Source organism: Oncorhynchus masou, chromosome 12, assembly GCF_036934945.1.
Source record: "Oncorhynchus masou masou isolate Uvic2021 chromosome 12, UVic_Omas_1.1, whole genome shotgun sequence".
Classification (NCBI taxonomy): Eukaryota; Metazoa; Chordata; class Actinopteri; order Salmoniformes; family Salmonidae; genus Oncorhynchus; species Oncorhynchus masou.
In genome coordinates this window covers 81,345,011-81,366,965 of record NC_088223.1, presented here as the reverse complement: position 1 = coordinate 81,366,965, position 21,955 = coordinate 81,345,011, and the positions used below count along the sequence as shown (strand labels likewise).

Sequence of the window (21,955 nt, the reverse complement as noted above, 5' to 3'; positions counted from 1 at the left end):
TGTATTGATACACCATTCAAAGCATAATTAATACATTCACCATGATCAAAGGGATATTCAACATCTGCTTTTTTATTTTGACCCATCTACCAATAGGTACCCTTCTTTGGAAGGCATTGGAAAACATCCCTGGTCTTTGTGGTTGAAACTGTGTTTGAAATGCTCTGCTCAACTGAGGGACCTTACAGTTAACTGTATGTGTGGGGTACAGAGATGAGGTAGTCATTCAAAAATCATGCTAAACACTATTATTCCATGCAACTAATGTGACTTTTAAGCACTTTTTTATTTATATAACAAAGGGGTTGAATACTTATTGACTAAAAACATTTCAGCTTTTAATTGATTGCATTTGTAAACATAATTCTATTTTCACATTATCGGTTATTGTGTGTAGGCCAGTGACACAATCTAAATGTAATACATTTTAAATTCAGGCTGTAACAAGAAAATCTGGGAAAAGTCCATGGGATCTCTACAAGTGAATAATGTGTAGGGTTCACATGGTCCGGAACAGGTGCAGGGTAAAACGCCTCACGCTTGTCTCATCAAGGTTACGTGATGAGTGACAGGTGGGTCACATGTCTGGAAGGAACAAAAAGGAAGTTAACGGAAAGACAGGCTAAGGCACGTCTCTGTCAGCGTTAGAAATGGTACCCTATTCCCTATATACACTACATGACCAAAAGTATGTGGACACCTGATCGTCGAACATCTCATTCCAAAATCACGGGCATTAATATAGAGTTGTGCCCCCCTTTGCTGCTATAAATAGCCTCCACTCTTCTGTGAAGGCTTTCCAAATGAAATTGCTTTCATTCAGCCACATGAGCATTAGTGAGGTTGAGCACTGTCATGCTGAAAACAGGAAAGGGCCTTTACACCACTCCAGCCCACACTTGGCATTGCGCATGGTGTTCTTTGGCTTGTGTGCAGCTACTCGGCCATGGAAACCCTTTGAAGCTTCCGATTAACAGTTGTGCCAACATTGCTTCGAGTCAGTTTGGAACTCGATAGCGAGTGTTGCAACCGAGGACAGACAATTTTTACGCATTGTGCGCTTCAGCAGTCCCGTTCTGTGAACTTGTATAGTCTACCACTCCGCAGCTGAGCCGTTGATGCTCCTAGACATTTCCATTTCAAATTAACAGCACTTTCAGTTGACCATGGCAACGCTAGCAGGGCAGATATTCGACGAACTGACTTGTTGGATCGGTGGCATCCTATGATGGTCCATTTTAAAAGACACAGCTCTTCAGTAAGGAGATTCTACTGCCAATGTTTGTCTATGGAGATTTCATGGCTGTGTGCTCGATTTATACACCTGTCAGCAACGGGTGTGGCTGAAATTGCTAAACCCACTAATTTAAAGGGGTGTACACATACGTTTGAATATAGTGCACTATTTTTGACAGGAGCACTATGGGATCTGGTAAAAAGTAGTGCAATTTAAAAGGAGGCTACTTCGGACACACCCTTCTCCTTGAAGCCAGGTCAGATGTTTATCTTTCTTCTCCTCCTCTCTCTGACCTGCCCAGAGAGCTGAAGCACATCACTCTCACACCGCATGTCCTCCAAGGCAGTGAGATTGCCCCTTCATCGATTTGTACTTGAGGAAAAGAGCGCAAAGGTGTTACCTCTCCGGGGGCACGGACAGTTGAGCGAAGGAAGTGAGGGGATGAATCAGCGCCGAAGTGGCAAGAGACACACTTACTCAGGAAGAGTAAGACTCAAGAGTGTATGCACAAACTGTAAACCCACACTAGTACACAAGAGAAACACACTCACTGGCATACACAATCCCTCACATGCACATTCCCTCCCTCAAAAGCTCACTCTTAGGCTTCTGCTGCTTCTCAAACAGACAGGCTGTGTGAAATCAAGTAAGGATTGTTCAAAGCTAGAGACTCACATAAACAGTCCCCCCAGTATAGAGCCCATCATATGCCTCCAACCAACCCAACCTCTGACTGGTCTGCACCAGTATACCTGCAGGACATGCTTACTGTGCAGTGGCACCCTATTCCTGTCATAGTGCCCTGGTCAAAAGGAGTGCATTCCCACTAATTTATTTAACTTTACAGTTTATTTTAGGAATAAGGCCTGTTTCTCTTTTGAAGCCAGGAGGCTAGTATCAGCTATATTTATGCCTTTACTAGACTATGGAGATATTTTATATATGAATGCTTCCGCTCAGTGTTTGAGATCAATTGACACTCTTTACCATGGCACTTTGAGATTTTTTTAAACTGCAAAACCCTTACGCAACTCTGCACTTTGTATACCAGGGTTGGCTGGCCTTCTCTAGTCACTCGTAGGCTCAGTCACTGGTATACTTTTATTTACAAAGCCATTTTGGGTTTATTACCTTTTTATTTGTGCATTTTTATTGTTTACAAATGTGGTGGGTACTCTCTTCGTTCGCTGGACTTTATCCTGCTAACTGTTCCAAATGTCCCAACTGAATTTGGTAAAAGGGCTTTTATGTACTCTGCGCCATCGTCTTGGAGCACCTTACAAAATACTTTTAAACTGGAAGAACTTGTCCCGATTGGTGTTTTTAAATCACTGATGAAGGATTTTGAGGCTGATTCCCTGACCTGTCAATGTTTTTAATTTGCTGTTTTATACTCTTGTGAATTCAATGGTTTTTACTAGATTACTTGTAGTTTTTCATGTTGTCTGTCTGTAATTTTTTTGTAATGACTTGGTGCTGTCTATCTTGGCCAGGGCGCTCTTGAAAAATATATTTTAATCTCAATGAGCCCTTCCTGGTTAAATAAAGGTTAAAAAAAAAAAAAACTAGGCAAGTCGGTTAAGAACAAATTCTTATTTACAATGACGGCTTACCCCAGGGTAAACCCTAACCCGAATGACACTGGGCCAATTGTGCACAGCCCTATGGGACTCCCAATCACGGTGGGTTGTGATACAGCCTTGAATCGAACCAGGGTGTCTGTAGTGACGCCTCTAGCACTGAGATGCATTGCCTTAGACCGCTGCGCAGCTCGGGAGCCCAAAGGGAATATAGGGTGCCTTTGGGATGTGGTGTTCATCTGCTGATTGTTTGTCCCGTATAAGAAGCCTCTGAACAGGAACGAGGACACTTGAATCAAAGTGGGGTTAGGGTTAGTGGGGCAGCCAGATACTTTGATGAGCCCTTGCAAGGTAACTCACGTAATTTCTCACCTCCTTTTCAAAACATGGTGGTGCCCGAATACCAATACTTGCGTTCTAAATAGTACTTTTTGATGACGCAAATCGAGAACATGTCCCCTTTTCAGGACCCTCTTTCAAAGAAAATTCATAAAAATCCAAGTAACTTCACAGATCTTCATGGTAAAGGGTTTAAATACTGTTTCACATGCTTGTTCAACGAACCATAATTAAATGAACCACCTGTGGAACGGTCGTTAAGACACTAACAGCTTAGACCGTAGACAATTAAGTTCAGTTATGAAAACGTAGGACACTAAAGAGGCCTTTCTACTGACTCTGAAAAACACCAAAAGAAAGATGCCCAGGGTCCCTGCTCCTGTGTGAACGTGCCTTAGGCATGCTGCAAGGAGGTATGAGGACTGCAGATGAGGCCAGGGCAATAAATCGCAATGTCCGTACCATGAGACACCTAAGACAGCCCTACAGGGAGACAGGACAGACAGCTGATCGTCCTCGCAGTGACAGACCACGTGTAACAACACCTGCACAGGATCGGTATATCCGAACATTACACCTGCAGGACAGGTACAGGATGGAAACAAGCACTGCCAGAGTTACACCAGGAATGCACCATCCCTCCATCGGTGCTCAGACTGTCCGCAATAGGCTGAGAGAGGCTGGACAGAGGGCTTGTAGGCCTGTTGTAAGGCAGGTCCTCACCAGACATCACCTATGGGCACAAACCCACCGTCGCTGGACCAGACAGGACTGGCAAACGTGCTCTTCACCGACGAGTCGTGGTTTTGTCTCACAAGGGGTGATGGTCGGATTTGCGTTTATCGTCAAAGAAATGAGCGTTACACCGAGGCGGGATCTATGTGGAGGTGGAGGGTCCATCATGGTCTGGGGCGGTGTGTCACAGCAGCATCGGACTGAGCTTGTGGTCATTGCAGGCAATCCGAACGCTGTGCGTTAAAGGGAAGACATCCTCCTACCGCATGTGGTATCCTTCCTGCAGGCTCATCCTGACATGATCCTCCAGCATGACAATGCCACCAGCCACACTGCTCGTTCTGCGCATTATTTCCTGCAAGACGGGAATGTCAGTGCTCTGCCATGGCCAGGCGAAGTCCATGAGGAGAGGCACTGCAGTACTAATGCAGCTGGTGGCCATACCAGATACTAACTGTTACTTTTGATTTTGACCCCAACCCCGCCCCTCCTTTGTTCAGGGACACATTATTCCATTTATGTTAGTTACATGTCTGTGGAACTTGTTCAGTGTGTCTCAGTTGTTGAATCTTATGTTCATACAAATATTTACACTAAGACTGCTGAAGAAAAGAAACGCAGTTGACAATGAGGACATTTCATTTTTCGCCGAGTTTAGCATGCTTAACATGCCAGGATGTCATCCTCATTTAGGCTTATCGTCTAGTAGAATTTGCTGCACATGATTGAAGATATTTTTTTGAACTGTTTTTTTCTAAACAGTAGGTTAAATAGTATATAGTACTATAAGTAGACTACACTAAATACATTTTAAAAAGTATTAGTCATTTAGCAGACGCTTTTATGCAGTGACTTACAGGAGCAATTAGGGTTAAGTGTCAGTCTAAGCAGTTTTTCCAGTCACCAGGGTGACATTTCCCTTAGGTTCAGATCTAGGATTAGCTTCCCTTGCCCAATTCTAAATTTACACAAGTGGGGAAAATGACTCAATTTGACTCAAGATCAGTGTCTAGAGGAAAAGTCACCCTACACCAACTGGCATAGTCAGACAATGACTGAGTGGATAGACAGTACACACTACTGTCTATTTGTGTGTCGGATTTCTTAAATATTGGTACCCCTTATATAAGCACAAACTGCCATCTAGTGTTAGAATCAGTACATCAAATTTAGACATGCCAGAAATGTGCACAAGATGGTTCAAAGAAAATGGAGTTTATTGTTTCTGGTATAATCTGATAAAATATGAAATGATGAATCAATCCCAGATAATATTGGCAGCAGAACTGAAAGGACACATTTTAGCAGCTTTTTTCCAAACAAGGAAATGTCCACGTTGAACCTGGAAAGCAAGATGCCTTTGCAGCCAAATGCAAATAGGAACTAAAAACGGATATCAGGAAAGACAGGTGTGAATCAGAAAACGATAATCACAGTTTTCTTGGCAGACTGGAGATTAAAGTTCAAATTCAGCTGTGCAAATTGTATTTATTTTCCGAATCTAAAACCTTGCCTGCGCACAAATGGCACCCTACTCCCCATGTCGTGCAGTACTTTTGACAAGGAATTAGGGTGCCATTTGGGATTCAGGTAATACCTCTTACTCCATCTCTTAACCTCAACACCCACCTTGGAACACCCTCAAACACTGTTGCCGTCGCAATTTTGCAATATCTTGCGCTTCTTTTCCTCTGTCTGCGATTTGAAAACATGTGCTCTGTAGAAGTGCAGTTCCTTGATGCTCTCCTGAATATCGCCCAGTGCTCTAGAAAGGGAAAGACAATTATACAAGATGGCACTTTATAACTCATACACAATCTATATAATCATTTTAAGCTGTTCTATTTTGGGTATATTCTCCATGACCTCTAACTCTACACTGTATGTACACACAGATGTATACATAGAGAATATTCAGTACCAGTCAAAAGTTGACACCTACACATTCAAAGTTTTTTTTTTTTTTTTTTTTTTTTTTTATTTTCTACATTGTATAATAGTGAAGACATCAAAACTATGAAAGACATACGGAATCATGTAGTACCAAAAAGTGTTAAAAATGAAATACATTTCATTTGTTTGAGATTCTTCCAAGTAGCCACCCTTTGCCTTGATGTCTAGTTAGATAAAAGTTAAAACATTTTAAAAGACAGCTTTGTTCAATTGGCATTCTCTCAACCAGCTTCATGAGGTAGTCACCTGGAATGCATTTCAATTAACAGGTGTGCTTTGTTAAGTGAATTTGTGGAATTTCTTTCCTTCTTAATGCAATTGAGCCAATCCGTTGTGTTGTGAAAAGGTAGGGGGTGGTATACAGATAGCAGCCATATTTGGTAAAATACCAAGTACATATTATGGCAAGAACAGCAAAAATAAACAGTCCACCATTACATAGACATGAAGGCTCAGTCAATGCGGAACATTTCAAGAACTTTTAAAGTTTCTCCAAGTGCAGTCGCAAAAAAAATCAAGTGCTATGATGAAACTCGCTCTCATGAGGACTGCCACAGGAAAGGAAGACGCAGAGTTCATTAGTTACCAGCCTCAGAAATTGAAGCCCCAAAAAAATGCACCAGAGTTCAAGTAACAGACATCTCAGCATCAACTGTTCAGAGGAGACTGCGTGAATCAGGCCTTCAAGGTCGAATGGCTGCAAAGAAACCACTACTAAAAGGCCACCAATAATAAGACTGGTGGAAATCTGTCCTTTGGTCTGATGAGTCCAAATTTGAGATTTTTGGTTCCAACCGCCGTGTCTTCGTGAGACGCAAAGTGGGTGAATGGATGATCTCCGCATGTGTAGTTCCCACCGTGAAGCATGGAGGAAGAGGTGTGATGGTGCTTTGTTGGTGATGTATTTAGAATTCAAGGCACACAACCAGCATGGCTACCACAGCATTCCACAGCGATACGCCATCCCATCTGGTTTGCGCTTAGTGGGACAATCATTTGTTTTTCAACAGGACAATGAAACAACACACCTCCAGGCTGTGTAAGGGCTATTTGACTAAGGAGAGTGACGGAGTGCTGCACCAGTTGACCTGGCCTCCACAATCACCTGACCTCAACCAAATTGAGTTGGTTTGAAATGAGTTGGACCACAGAGTAAAGTAAAAGCAGCCAACAAGTGCTGAGCATGTGGGAATGCCTTCAAGACTGTTGGAAAACAATTTCAGGTGAAGCTGGTTGAGAGAATGCAAAAAGTGTACAAAGCTGTCATCAAGGCAAAGGGTGGCTAGAATGAAAAACTAAAATATATTTTGATTTGTTTAACACTTTTTTATTATTATTACATGACTATTTCATAGTTTTGATGTTTTCCCTATTTTTCTACAATGTAGAAAAACCCTTGAATGAGTAGGTGTCCAAACTTTTGACTGGTACTGTATCACATCTGGCCGTGATTGGGAGTCCCATAGGGTGGAGCACAATTGGCCACTGCGTTGTCCGAGTTTGGCCGGAGTAAGCTGCCATTGTAAATGAGAATTTGTTCTTAAAATTTGTTTGGGATAGGGGGCAGTATTTTGACGTCCGGATGAAAAGCGTGCCAAAGTAAAGTGCCTGTTACTCAGGCCCAGAAGCTAGGCTATGCATATAATTGGTAGGTTTGGATAGAAAACTCTAAAGCCTCTAAAACTGTTAAACTGATGTCTGTGAGTATAACAGAACTGATATGGCAGGCAAAACCCAGAGGACAAACCATCCCACCACTATTTACAATGGCTATCACTTTTATTGTAAGGTGAAGTCCTCCCAGATTGCAGTTCCTAGGGCTTCCACTAGATGTCTAGTCTTTAGAGGAGTTTCAGGCTGGTTTTTAGAAAAATGAGCCAGAAATTGTAGTTTTTCTAGGTGGCTCCCATTTTGGCTGTAGTGTTTTCCAAGCGCGTGGAAGAGAGCGCGGTCTTTGGTATTTTTCTCCGGTAAAGACTAACAATTCTCCTGCTTAAATTGTATTGTTTATTTACATATTAGGGTACCTGAGGTTTGGAAAATGTTATTAGCAACGTTTGGGATTCATTTTGTATGCATTTTGATGGGAGGGAAACTGGGTGGATTATTGACTGAAGCATGCCAGCTAAACTGGATAAAAGACATTATCGAACAAAATGATGATTTGTGATGTAACTGGGACCTTTTGGAGTGCCAACAGAAGAAGATCAAAGGTAAGGCATTTATTACATTGCTATTTCTGACTTTCGTGTCGCACCTGCCTGGTTGAAATATGTTTTTCATGTGTTTGTATGCGGGGGCGCTGTCCTCAGATAGTCACATGGTTTGCTTTCGCCGTAAAGCATTTTTGAAATCTGACACCACGGCTGGATTAACTCTTGAAACTCTAGGGGCGCTATATCATTTTTGGATAAAAAGACGTGCCCGTTTTAAGCGCAATATTTTGTCACAAAAAGATGCTCGACTATGCATATAATTGGTAGCTTTGGAAAGAAAACACTGACGTTTCCAGAACTGCAAAGATATTGTCTGTGGGTGCCCTAGAACGTGAGCTACAGGTAAAACCAAGATGAAACGGCATCCAGGAAATGAGCAGGAATTTTGAGGCTCCGTTTTCCATTGTCTCCTTATATGGCTGTGACTGCGAGAGGAATGAGTCTGCCCTTTCTGTCGTTTCCCCAAGGTGTCTGCAGCATTGTGACGTATTTGTAGGCATATCATTGGAAGATTGACCATAAGAGACCACATTTACCAGGTGTCCGCCCGGTGTCCTGCGCCGAAATTGGTGCGCAAACCTCAGCTGCAAGTATTTTTCCATGGAATTCAGAGAAGAAAGCAGGCTTCCACGAATGATATATCAATGAAGAGATATGTGAAAAAACACCTTGAGGATTGATTCCAAACAACGTTTGCCATGTTTCGGTCGATATTATGGAGTTAATTCGGAAAAAGTTTGACGTTGTTGGTGACTGAATTTTCGGTTCGTTTCGGTAGCCAAATGTGATGTACAAAACGGAGCGATTTCTCCTACACAAAGATGCTTTCAGGAAAAACTGAACATTTGCTATGTAACAGAGTTTCCTCATTGAAAATATCCGAAGCTCTTCAAAGGTAAATGATTTTATTTATTTGGTTATCTGGTTTTTGTGAAAATGTTGCGTGCTAAATGCTACTCAAAATGCTAAGCTAGCTTAGCATACTCTTACACAAATTAGTGAATAGCTATGGTTCAAAAGCATATTTTGAAAATCTGAGATGACAGTGTTGTTAAGAAAAGGCTAAGGTTTAGAGCAGGCGCATTATTTTCATTTTATTTGCGATTTTCAGAAATCGTTAACGTTGCGTTATGCTAATGAGCCTGAGGCTTTATTCACGATCCCGGATCCGGGATGGGGAGTTTCAAGAGGTTTAACAAGAAGTTAAGATTTATTTTGATCTATTTTATACAAGTTAAATATTTATAATACTGTAGTTTGAATTTCGCCGGATGTTGTTGAGGTGTCCCGCTAGCGGCACGCCTTTCCCAAAGAGGATATTATTAACCGACTTGCCTAGTTAAACGAAAAGGTAAAAATAGAAATTTATATTTCTATAAATTAAGACAACATTGCAAAATTCTGTTTCTCTTGTGTTACTATTTATAGGTATGTGTTTGGGTAAAATGAAATGTTTTGTTTTATTCTATAAAACTACTGACTACTAACCCTAATAAGTTCATATTCGTTTTTAAACACAATACTAATATTTGAACTTAGGAAGAGTTCAGAAATCAATATTTGGTTGAATGACCCTGACTTTCAATCACACGTCTTGGCACGCTCTCCACCAGTCTTTCACATTGATGTTGGGTGACTTTATGCCACTCCTGGCGCATTTGTTTGATGGCTTGTGACCCATACATCATCTTCTTGATCACATTCCAGAGGTTTTTGGCATGGAGCATTGTCACGCTGGAAAAAACAAACCTCAGAATTGGGGAACATTGTCAGAGCAGAAGGAAGCAAGTTTTCTTTCCAGGACAACCTTGTACGTGGCTTGATTCATTAATTTATTTGGAAGAAATCTTGTCAGTAGTTCATAGAATAAAACAAAAATGTAAATTTTACACAAACACATACCTATAAATAGTAAAACCAGAGAAAATTATAATTTTGCAACTCTGCCTAGAAGGCCAGTATCACCTCTTCACTGTTGATGCTGGTGTTTTGCAGGTACTGTCATTTAGGTTACTAGTATGGAGTAACTACAATGTTGATCCATCAGCAGTTTCTAATCATAGGCATTAGTCTGCAACCGTCTTAAAATCACAATTAGCCTCATGGTGATCAAGCCTCAATTTCCTTCCTCTCCATTAGGAAGGATGCCTGTATCTTTGTAGTGACTGGATGTATTGATACACCATCCAAAGTGTAATAACTTCACCATTCAACTTGTTAAGCAAATGTTTACTCCTGAACTTTTTTAGTCCTGCCATAACAAAGGGGTTGAATACTTACTAACATGACATTTTAGCTTTTCATTTTTAATAAATAAAAAAGTCTAAAAGCACAATTCCATTGACATGGGGTAGTGTGTGTAGGCCAGTGACAACACATCTCAATGTCATCCATTTTCAATTCAGGCTGTAAGAACAAAACATGAAAAGTCCAGGGGTGTGAATACTTTCCTGAAGGCACTGTATTTAAGGGTATTTTATAAATGTATTGACAGTTCTGGAAAAAAAAAGAGCGGGATACAGGCAGGTGGGAAAAACAATGGAAAGGGTGGGCATGGGAATTGAACCTCAGTCCTCTTACAACAGTAACACTTCTATGCATCAATATCTACTTGATCCAATGCTCTTCCTGGACTGTTCACTTTGCGTATAACATGGCACAGCTCATAGACATCTGTCAAAGGCCAGACATTTCTAACATGACCATGGTACTTTGAGCTTGACTCTTTAAAACACTTCTGTCAGACTTGCCTGTGAGACGCTTTCTTCTGTGGTGCAAGCTTGTATTCTTCTGGAAACCACCGTCTTGAGTAGTGGGACACATGCACAAATTAAACTCTGCCCCTTCTCAGAAATGACATCACATAACAGCAATATTTGTCTGTTTGAAGACACTGTTGTTTCATACATTTATGAAGTAAGGCATTGAATAGGTAATTTGCCTTTAGAAAGTTAAATTTAACCTCGTACAAGGAAGTTGCTAAGCAGAAGAGAATCTGCTAAATTAACAAAATGCATGGAAGTGCATGAATACCACAGTTCACATCAAGGCACGTGAAAATGGATAAATAGCCATTAAAGGAGTAGTTCACTATTTTACAACTTGATGTTAGATGGTTTCTCACCCTGAAAGTAGTCTATGGGCTGGGAGAAACTGTAGTTCATGGTTCAGCTCTCTTCAAACAGCCATTACAAACTTCAGCTAACTTAAGGCCTGTTCTCTAGCCATCTGAGTTGACTGAGCCAGAGACATTGGACTGACCACTCTCTCTGAAGACATACTGACTGACTTGGGTAAACAGGTGAAGTACCTATGCCTTATCGACACACACACACACACACACCTGCAGAGCTCCTTGATCGTGCTCACGTCGATGATCCTGTAGTGGAGATGGTGCATGAACTGGGGCATGTACTTGTCCAGGAACTTCTTATCCGCATGCACAGAGTTCCCTGCAGGGAAAAAAGAAAGCATCAGTCATTCAGTTTTGGATGTGCCGAAAGTGCTACAATGATTCCTCAGCAAGAAAAATGTATATTTTCCACTCAGTGGCATAGGAGGACCTTTGCATGGCAAAGGATAAGTTAAATTTTGCAAAGTGACAAAATAAAATGGTAACAGTGTTAAAAACTTTCTAAACAAGGTGGTACCAAAAACACCTAGCCTTGTCCTAGAACTGTTTGTGCTCATGCCAACTCCATTGCTTATTGTCAAGTCAAACATGTTTTGCATGACAACGAGTGACAAAGAGTCTGCATGATAACCCAAACAGATTTGGCACCCAGGGAAACTCCCCGTTTCACCGTTTTCAGAGTATTTTCTACTGAATACGACACAGGTGTGACAGTGTTTTAATGACGGTATTCTCTACGTTTATAGTCCAGTGAAGAAAGAGGGCCACTCACCTGCAAGGGGACAGTGGCCAGGTGGGGTGTGCTGTCTGATGAAAGAGAGGAACTCGTACTCAGCCTGCTGCAGCGAGATCTTACTGTCCCTCACTGCCTGTGTCAACCCAGACTGGGAAACAGAATGCACAGGAGTAAGTATACACTATTTTTTTCTGAATATGAAAAAGTGGAATAGGCATTGCGGTGTTCATTATTTTTCAGCTTCAGACCAATGCCTATTCTCAGTTTTTAATGGTTTTTACACCGGAAGGTGATTATGCAACATTATAAAATAGCTTAACACATGCTCTCCTTGTGAATCCTACAAAGTTGTGCATTTTATTTATTGATAAGATCCCAGCTCATAATCCTACTGATCATTGCTCAAAGCAAATTGAGAGCAAGGAAACAAAGACTGAAGCAAATATTTACTAGGCAATTTAATACACAATGTAGCTGGCGAGATGACAGCATAAAATATGGATGAGCTGTTCTCAATGGAAAGGTTCTGAAATATTCTCTTGTTTGCGAGTCAGAGCTGAGCCGTATCCACAAAGTGTCTAAGAGTAGACAACTGGTCATAAGTGCTGAGCATAGTGACAATCTAGACCAGGGCTTAAAATTAAACACCTGCGGGTAGATTTTGACATTGGTGGGTAAAATGTCAATTTCACCAGCCACATCGGTGGGTGTCAGGGTTCCACATGCATTTCCGAAATAAAAATAGACAAGTATGATTAAATATATAGTAAAATAAATGCTGCAGCAGCTGTTCAAAAAAGTATTTCTGCTGTTTTGTTTCATAGCTGGTAAATGAATCGCACAAAGTCAAATAACTACGAATCCTGTAGCCTATTCCAACTCGCGCTGCAACACTGCCTGGCTGGGGGCTGTGCGCACGTGAAGAGCTGAGTGAAATAATAATTTTTAGAAGCACTGCGCACAGGCATGAAATTGGTTTAATTTACTTGAAACGAAGGTCTACTGTGAGACTCTGTCCTTGTGTTTCTTGGCTATTTACATTGTTTTGTTCACAAGCTAGGTTGTTTTTCTATGTTTGCGCATCAACTGTTAGGGAAGACAACAACGCTTCTACTAGTCAGACTCAATCACATTGGCACAAACCCGACTACAGTCACCTTACTGGAGTAGTGAAAATGTTTGACTTGTGTGATATTTTAGTTTAAAAAAAACTCAGGCAACAAAAAATGAAATTAAACAATATACCACGACTTCTTACTAGTAATACATTTACTGTTTTAGAAACATTACAAAGCATGCTCATCTGTTTTTAGTTTTGTTAGAGGCAAAAAAGAAAATGTGGCTTGTAAAAAATCTGAGTGGCTATTTGGAAGGGCACACACCTGTCTATATAAGGTACCACAGTTGACAGTGCATGTCAGAGCAAAAACCAAGCCATGATGTTGAAGGAATTGTCCGTGGAGCTCCGAGACAGGATTGTGTTGAGGATAGATCTGGGGAAGGGTAACAAAAAAATGTCTGCAGCATTGAAGGCCCCCAAGAACACGGTGGCCTCCATCATTCTTAAAATGGAAGCAGTTTGGAACCACCAAGGCTCTTCCGAGCTGGCCGCCCAGCCAAACTGAGCAATCGGGGGAGAAAGGCATTGGTCCGGGAACTGACCAAGAACCTGATAGTCAATCTGCCTTTGCAGCACTCCACTAAATCAGGCCTTTATGGTAGAGTGGCCAGACGGAAGCCACTCCTCAGTAAAAAAAAGGCACATGACAGCCCGCTTGGAGTTTGCCACACGGCATCTAAAGTCTCTCAGACCATGAGAAACAAGATTCTCTGGTCTGATGAAACCAAGATTTTAACTCTTTGGTCTGAATGACAAGCGTCATTTCTGGAGGAATCATGGCACCACCCCTACGGTGAAGCATGGTGGTGGTAGTATCATGCTGTGGGGATGTTTTTCAGCAGTAGGTACTGGGAGACTAGTCAGGATCGAGGGAAAGATGAACAAAGCAAAGTACAGGGAGATCCTTGCTCCAAAGCACTCGGGACCTGACTGGGACAACGGTTCACCTTCCAACAGGACAACGACCCTAAGCACACAGCCAAGACAACACAGGAGTGATTTCAGGACATGTCTGAATGTGCTTGAGTGGCCCAGCCAGAGGCCGCACTCAAACATCTCTGGAGAAAAGTCAAGGGGCCTGCATACTTTCCGAATGCACTGTATATACGCATTCGGAATTCAGACCCCTTCTTTTTCAAATTGATTAAATTAAATGCATTACTCATCTACACACAATACAGGTATTGTGGTTGTTGACACTAAGATAATGTCACTAAGTAAAGACTTATGGAACATAATGTATTACAGTTGAAGTCTGAAGTTTACATACACCTTAGGCAACTACATTTAAACTCGGTTTTTCACAATTCCTGACATTTAATCCTAGTAAAAATTCCCTGTCTTAGGTCAGTTAGGATCACCACTTTATTTTAATAACGTGAAGTAGTAGTAGAGAGAATGATTTATTTCAGCTCTTATTTCTTTCATCACATTCCCAGTGGGTCAGAAGTTTACATACACTCAATTAGTATTTGGTAGCATTGCCTTTAAATTGTTTAACTTGGGTCAAAAGTTTTGGGTAGCCTTCCACAAGCTTCCCACAATAAGTTGGGTGAATGTTGGCCCATTCCTCCTGACAGGGCTGGTGAAACTGAGTCAGGTTTGTAGTCCTCCTTGCTTACACATGCTTTTTCAGTTCTGCCCACAAATTTTCTATGGGATTGAGGTCAGGGTCACTCCAATACCTTGACTGTTGTTCCTTAAGCCATTTTGCCACAACTTTGGAAGTATGCTTGGGGTCATTGTCCATTTGGACCAAGCTTTAACTTCTTGACTGATGTCTTGAGATGTTGCTTCAACATAATTTGTCTTCCTCATGATGCCATCTATTTTGTGAAGTGCACCAGTCCCACCTGCAGCAAAGCACCCCCACAACATGATGCTGCCACCACCGTGCTTCACGGTTGGAAAGGTGTTCTTCAGCTTGCACACCTCCCCGTTTTCACCCCAAACATAACGATGGTCATTATGGCCAAACAGTTCTATTTTTGTTTCATCAGACCAGAGGACAATTCTCCAAAAAGTATTATCTTTGTCCCGTGTGCAGTTGCAAACAGTAGTCTGGCTTTTTTAATGGCGGTTTTGGAACAGTGGCTTCTTCCTTGCTGAGCGGCCTTTCAGGTTCTGTCGATATAGGACTTATTTTACTGTGGATATAGATACTTTGTACCTGTTTCCTCCAGCATCTTCACAAGGTCCTTTGCTGTTGTTCTGGGATTGATTTGCACTTTTCGCACCAAAGTAAGCTCATCTCTAGGAGACAGAACACGGACGTGGTACCTTCAGGCGTTTGGAAATTGCTCCCAAGGATGAACCAGACTTGTGGAGGTATACAATTTTCTTTGAGGTCTTGGATGATGTTATTTAGATTTCCCCATGATGTCAAACAAAGAGCCACCGAGTTTGAAGGTAGGCATTGAAATACAGCCACATGTACCTCCAATTGATGTCAATTAGCCTATAAGAAGCTTCTAAAGCCAAGACAACATTTTCTGGAATTTTCCAAGCAGTTGAAAGGCACAGTCAACTTAGTGTATGTAAACTTCTGACCCACTGGAATTGTGACAGTGAATTATAAGTGAAATAATCTGTCTGTAAACAATTGTTGGAAAAATGACTTGTGTCATGCACAAAGTAGATGTCCTAACCGACTTGCCAAAACTATAGTTTGTTAACAAGACATTTGTGGAGTGGTTAAAAACGAGTTAATGACTCAAACCTAAGTGTATGTAAACTTCCAACTTCAACTGTATGTTCAATATGAATGTATTAACTATTCAGCTTTCTTGGTTTATGTATTGAGTAATTAAACTGATTACTTTTGAATTAGGAGACTTATTTGTGCTGGTGCAGCATCTTGTTCATTAACTTCTTCGATATAGGGGGCGCTCTTTTAATTTTTGGATAAAAAAACGTTCCCGTTTTAAACAAGATATTTTGCTCACGAAAAGATGCTTGACTATGCATTCTACTATGCACTATGCTATTACCTGTGAGTGCCACCTAACTGATGCTACAGGCGAAACCAAGATGATATTTCAAACAGGAAATGGCCCAGATTTTGAAGGCGCTGTGTTCCAATGTCTCCTTATATGGCTGTGAATGCACCAGGAATGAGACTACACTTTCTGCCGTTTCCCCAAGGTGTCTGCAGCATTGTGACGTATTTGTAGGCATATCATTGGAAGATTGACCATAAGAGACTACATTTACCAGGTGCCCGCTTGGTGTCCTCCGTCGAAATTATTGCGTAATCTCCAGCTGCGTGCATTTTACCATTTGCTTCAGAGGAGAAAGCCAACTGCCACGAATGATTTATCATCGAATAGATATGTGAAAAACACCTTGAGGATTGATTCTAAACAACGGTTGCCAAGTTTCTGTCGATATTATGGAGTTAATTTGGAAAAAAGTTTGGCATTGTAATGACTGAATTTTCGGGGGGTTTTTCTTAGCCAAACGTGATGAACAAAACGGAGCGATTTCTCCTACACAAATAATCTTTTTGGAAAAACTGAACATTTGCTATCTAACTGAGAGTCTCCTCATTGAAAACATCCAAAGTTATTCAAAGGTAAATGATTTTATTTAAATGCTTTTCTTGTTTTTGTGAAAATGTTGCCTGCTGAATGTTAGGCTAATGCTATGCTAGCTATCAATACTCTTACACAAATGCTTGTGTAGCGATGGTTGAAAAGCATATTTTGAAAATCTGAGATGACAGTGTTGTTAACAAAAGGCTAAGCTTGTGAGTGAATATATTTCTTTCATTTAATTTACGATTTTCATGAATAGTTAATGTTGCGTTATGGTAATGAGCTTTGAGGCTATGATTACGCTCCCGGATACGGGAATGCTCGACGCAAGAAGTTAAGCAAAACGCATCTGAACATTTTAGTCTGTCTGAGACAACTTGCAATGAGGTGGCATTAGGCAGTGCCAATTCTCCATCTACTTGCAAACTTCCTTACATGGATTTTTACAGTTGTGCTAATTTCTTCCAGCCAACATTTACACCAATGCTATGCTTTGAAATCCATGACAAGGGAGTGTCAATGTTCACATTTCAGGAAAAGGGTAGAGGATCGGGACCTAGAGTTCCACAAGTTATGCTTACATTGCCATGATGTTCTTTACACCAGTTGTCCATCCCATCCAGCAGTTCGCCGGTTGTGTTGATTATCAAATTGGGACCCTGTCAACATAACTTTCACGTCATTCTTCACGTAATGTACAGAGGAATTAAATGCAACCAATTGAATGACAGTCTAGCATCCCAAATGGCACCCTATTCCCTGTGTAGTGCACTACTTTTGACCAGGGCTCTTAAGGCTCTGGTCAAACATAGACCACTAAGTAGGCAATAGGAATTTGGGTGGCAGCCAGAATGCGAATTACCTCAGCTAAAACATTTAATTCTGAATCTGTTATGAGGCACGCCATCTCAATGATCTGGTCCTTCTCTATGTCCAGTCCTGTCATCTGAAAAAAAGAATGTACACAATAAGAGAAAATGGTGTAGGTCTACTGTAGCTAATATGCATAAAGACAACATTCCCATTCAAAATGCTATGCTATAGTAAACAACTACATCACCGAAAATGCACCATCATTCTGCTCTGGCCCTTTCTTGCTTTCCATAACATGCAAGAGAATCATGAGACGTTTAAAATTAAAAAGCTAATGTAAACATTCAAACGAGGCTACAAAGAAAACTAATGGGACTGTAGCCACTGTGTTGACTTCAAAATCGGGGGTGTGAACTAGGTTTCTATTCAAGCGTTGATCGACATGGTAATGGCTCTATAGTATTGGAGAAAAGTTGGAAAAAAACAGACCCTCCGTTACATCGTGACGTGTCATGTTATAACATAACATACAGCACGCATAAATCAACTATTTCTGTCTTACAATCTCTCTCCGCCAGGTGTAGCACTTCTCCCATCCTTTAAAAACAAGAAATGGACAGTAATAAGGTGATAAGTTGGACAGAACCAGTGAAAAAAAGTTGTTTTCCCACACAACATCTCTCCTTCTCACTATCACGCATTAGTTTCGCTTCCCCACCCGCCATTTTTAAAGACCCTACGGGGCTCATTGCTTGCTTGAATTATACAGAAACGGGCAGCGTTGAGGTCACGTTATTAATTTTGTTGGAAAGGGGAGAAATTGTGCTTTACAGTGGTATTGAAATTACAGTTGATCTGGAATACGTTTTTGGGGCGCTAAAATAAGGTCAATTGTACGGAGCAAGGAGATGTACTCTGTGTTGTTGTAAGTGTCGAACTGCTATGCTTTATCCTGGCCAGGTCGCAATTGTAAATGAGAACTTGTTCTCAACTTGCCTACCTGGTTAAATAAAGGTGAAAAAAAATGTACAAAAGTGAGTGAGTTTACGTTAGATACTAACGTTAATCATGACACTTAAAATGGCACGTATGTTTAGCTAGTTAGATACAGTACAGCATTTGAATCTCAGCCTTCGAAAACCATTACATTACACTGACAAAATAATGAATAGGTTGACAGCTCACTGCAGTGGGAGTGATGGATTAGTGGCAAAACGCATGTATAACAGATTTAGTAATTTGCTAGCTAATAAAGACAATAACTAACTATGACGTCTGCAAAAAAAATATTATGAGAGATGAGAGAAGCAGACATTTGATGGTGTAGCTAAAAAGCTAACACCATGGTGTCAATTATACTAACACTAGTTAGGTATCCATAGCTGGCTGGCTGGCTAGCTATCAAAAGTTGTTTGACGCAAATTACCTCATTACAGTTGTCAATGTCAGGCCAAGTTCTATCTGAACAGCTAGCTAACGTTAGTATGTTTTTGTTTAGCTAACTTAGCTATAGCCTACCTAACAGCTGTTAGCTAACTACCAGTAATGAACAAACCCGTTGCAACTGCTAGCTTCTAGCTAGAAAGGCACGTTAACGTTACCTCCAAGTCCACCCACACCATCCTCTGCCTCATGCCAGGGTCTGATCGCGAAGATGACATTTTCTTGCGGTATGTGGAGATATTATGTACAAAAATATTCAGCCCGGTCCGTCTTGGCGCTAGGCCTTTCCTCTGCTCAGAAATAGCGCAGTTCAGACTTGTGCTTGACTGCAAAAATAAATGTCGACTTGCTGAAAACCTTTGACTGCTGCTTGGGCGAAGAGTAGGAAAATTCGCAAACTTGCAAAGAAGTTTCGAGCTGAAAGACCACGCTGATGCTCGAGTGCACAAGAACGCCGGCATCCTGGATCAACTTCCGATCAAAATTGTCGTTAAACTGTCGTAAAACCATTGCGTCAGCAACATCTCAAGCGTGTATGGAATGTTGTTGCCAAGCATTCCTACTTCTTAGATGTAGAAAGTATTTCCATGTCCAGCAACTGGACCGATTTAAATAAGCAAATAATCAGGTATTTACAAGGCATAGCATTAACCATTGTTTGTACTGAATGGTTGTATATCGAAGCAATGGCATGGTTTGAGAGAGATGGGTGCTGCTCGACGTGTTGTGTAGAACTTGTAATTAACGGCCATCGTATCAGCGTCTTATTGTGCCCCAGATTATGACATTACACTCCCTTTCTCCCACTACCCACAACTCCCATTCAAAACGAAAGAACATGACAATATTGTGCAAGAAAAACAAGTAATTACAAGCAATCAATTTGCACAAGGGGAAATAGTTTGTAACAAGAGGGAACACTTCATGTGAAATAAATGTATATTGTTGTGTTATATATGTTTTTTCCTTTTTGAATGTGATTTAAGAAAATTACATGAATTGCTCAATATGTATTGTATATAAAATACGTATATGTATATGTACAACACTACATTTTCTTGCCAAGTGGAAAAATACATGATGGTTGCATTGAGGAAGTGTGTCACCTATTTTGGTACCTAACATCCAAAAAGGGTTTTCTGAAAATATATTGAGATTTTATATAATTAAAATATATATCTAAAACCAAGTGCAGTGCAGATAAACAGGAGCGTCTATCAGGCCGTCACACAAAACAGCTTACGGCAGACGCCGACAGGTTTGATCCACTTTGCTGGATGGCTAAACAGCAGTATTATTAGTACATAACAACAAGCAGTTTCCGCAGACACTCTTCAAAGTTTAATCCACAGTGGGGCTCACACAATCAAATCCCCCTGTTTCTCACATTCTAAAACATAGAAAAACAAAAACCAGATCCTGATGTACATTGCTGTTGTTGAAGAAACTGCCATAGGCATATTTGTATTCCGACTGAGGAGAAGCAGTTGTCTTTTTCACTGGTGTGAATGAACTCTAGGACACAGAATGATGTATGAGTCAACATCTGCCTTGGAAATAGCACCCTATTTCCTATTTAGTGCACTACTTTTGACCAAGTTACATAGGAAATAGGGTGACATTTGGGACGCATATAAATTCACACCAGTTGAACTCTGGGGCCATCTCCATGTCTGAAGTGATACTGGCCGTATGTGACAGCATCAATGTTCTTCTGCCCGACCAGGCGACCATGGGACATGGGTTGTGAGACAGGAAATTGCACCAGCTGGCCCTGGCGAGTGAACAGTTTAAAAGGCCAGGGACATCTGGGTCTTATTCACTAGGCACCAAATGGAAGAAAACAGACTAAAACGAGGAGGGACTATGCCAAAACTTTTCCAATAAGAAACACTATTTTTTGTTTTCCATTTCAAAACATTTCTCTATGGTGTGCACTAATGAATATGACCCATATTTATTGGGCACCAAACAAAAGGTGGCCTGGTCAAAATAAGTGCACTATATACGGAAAAACGTGCCTTTTGGGACAGAGTGTTGTCATCACTGCAATGTGATGCAACACTAATGCAACAGATAGTCAGATATTGCGTTCACTTCTTTGGAGCATGATGTGTTTGATGTCAGCCATTTTACATTCACTTCTTTGCAGCACAATGTGTGCAATGGGACATGACAGCACAGGTTGACTTAAAGTGATGGCTCTGTGTAGCATAAATGTCCTACAAAATGCATTCAAGATGACTTCTGAATAATACAGAGGTAATTTAATATGCTGTACAGGTGCTAAAGGCTGCTTCAGTGTCCTGCTGAGACAGGCTGAACAAATATGGACACAGTACAGTTGCATGGCACTCATTGAAGGTCCTACTCAAACTTGGATATTATCTATTTTTCTGCATGACATAGTTGATTTTGATTCGGCTGGAGATCTTGTCTGAGTTACGAATGCACTAGCTGGTTCATTCCCCTCAGAATACCCAGTAGCCAGAAATGTATAGGCCTATGTACTGTAACGATATGGCCACATATTCTGTATTGGTCACAGGAGCAGGAGTAAGTTGCCCCTATTGCTGATCTTGGGTAGGCTTTGCATTTTCCTCACAAATGGTAAAGGTCAGGATTGGGCGAGGGGAAGCTGATCCTAGATCTGTACCTGAAACTTCACCCCAGAGCTTGGTCGTAGCTGTATGTTTTTTACAAGGATAGTTCCAAACTGAGCCTTTGGATGGTGCAAGAGAAATGCTAATGTTTAATATTGCTGTAAGTGTAGAAATTGTTGGAAGATCTGTAAACAAATGTTTATAATTACTGTATTGCAGTGTCCCTTTTGGTAGGTACTTTATTGAATCATAATAGTCTTTGTATCCAGTGCATGTGACAAATACAATTGGATTTTTCCTTGTCAAGTCACGTGGTCAGGAAAACATCAGGGGAGTACTGAGGAATGAACTGACACTTTAATTCAAATTCAGGTTTAGCTTTAGCATAGATTTAGACAGTTGTTTTGTATCTGAAAGCATATTGGAAAGCATCCATATAACAATCGGTTTATCTTCCTCTCCAACTCACTCCATGATTGACTTCATGACTGAAGAAGCGAGAAAAGGAACA

The 21,955-nt window shown here is 40.9% G+C and overlaps 1 protein-coding gene across 4 annotated transcripts; it reads right to left on the bottom strand.

Annotated features, from left to right (window-relative positions):
* Positions 1-267: 267 nt before the first annotated feature.
* Positions 268-19,352, bottom strand: smfn (small fragment nuclease). 4 transcript variants are annotated; one of them, XM_064982168.1, is made up of 8 exons: positions 19,000-19,347; positions 17,448-17,531; positions 17,167-17,244; positions 11,966-12,077; positions 11,404-11,512; positions 10,811-10,864; positions 5,521-5,656; positions 268-585 (listed from the first exon to the last, which is right to left on the bottom strand). In XM_064982168.1, the coding sequence occupies exons 1-7, from the start codon at positions 19,300-19,302 to the stop codon at positions 5,533-5,535; spliced, it is 864 nt and encodes a 287-aa protein (XP_064838240.1). In that variant the 5' UTR covers positions 19,303-19,347; the 3' UTR covers positions 268-585; positions 5,521-5,532. The 4 variants fall into 4 exon arrangements, with proteins under 4 accessions (XP_064838240.1, XP_064838243.1, XP_064838241.1 ...); XM_064982169.1 differs by lacking the exon at positions 268-585 and adding an exon at positions 5,091-5,274 and having other exon boundaries at positions 19,000-19,352; XM_064982170.1 differs by lacking the exon at positions 268-585 and adding an exon at positions 5,091-5,233 and having other exon boundaries at positions 19,000-19,352.
* Positions 19,353-21,955: the final 2,603 nt, after the last annotated feature.

Coding starts and splice junctions, on each gene's coding strand:
- smfn (XM_064982169.1), bottom strand. CDS start 19,302: ATGCCGGCGTTCTTGTGCACTCGAGCATCAGCGTGGTCTTTCAGCTCG. Junction 12,078..17,166: donor GTAAAGAACATCATGGCAAT/GTAAGCATAACT, acceptor TCTGTTTCCCAG/TCTGGGTTGACACAGGCAGT. Junction 11,513..11,965: donor TGGCCACTGTCCCCTTGCAG/GTGAGTGGCCCT, acceptor TTTTCCCTGCAG/GGAACTCTGTGCATGCGGAT.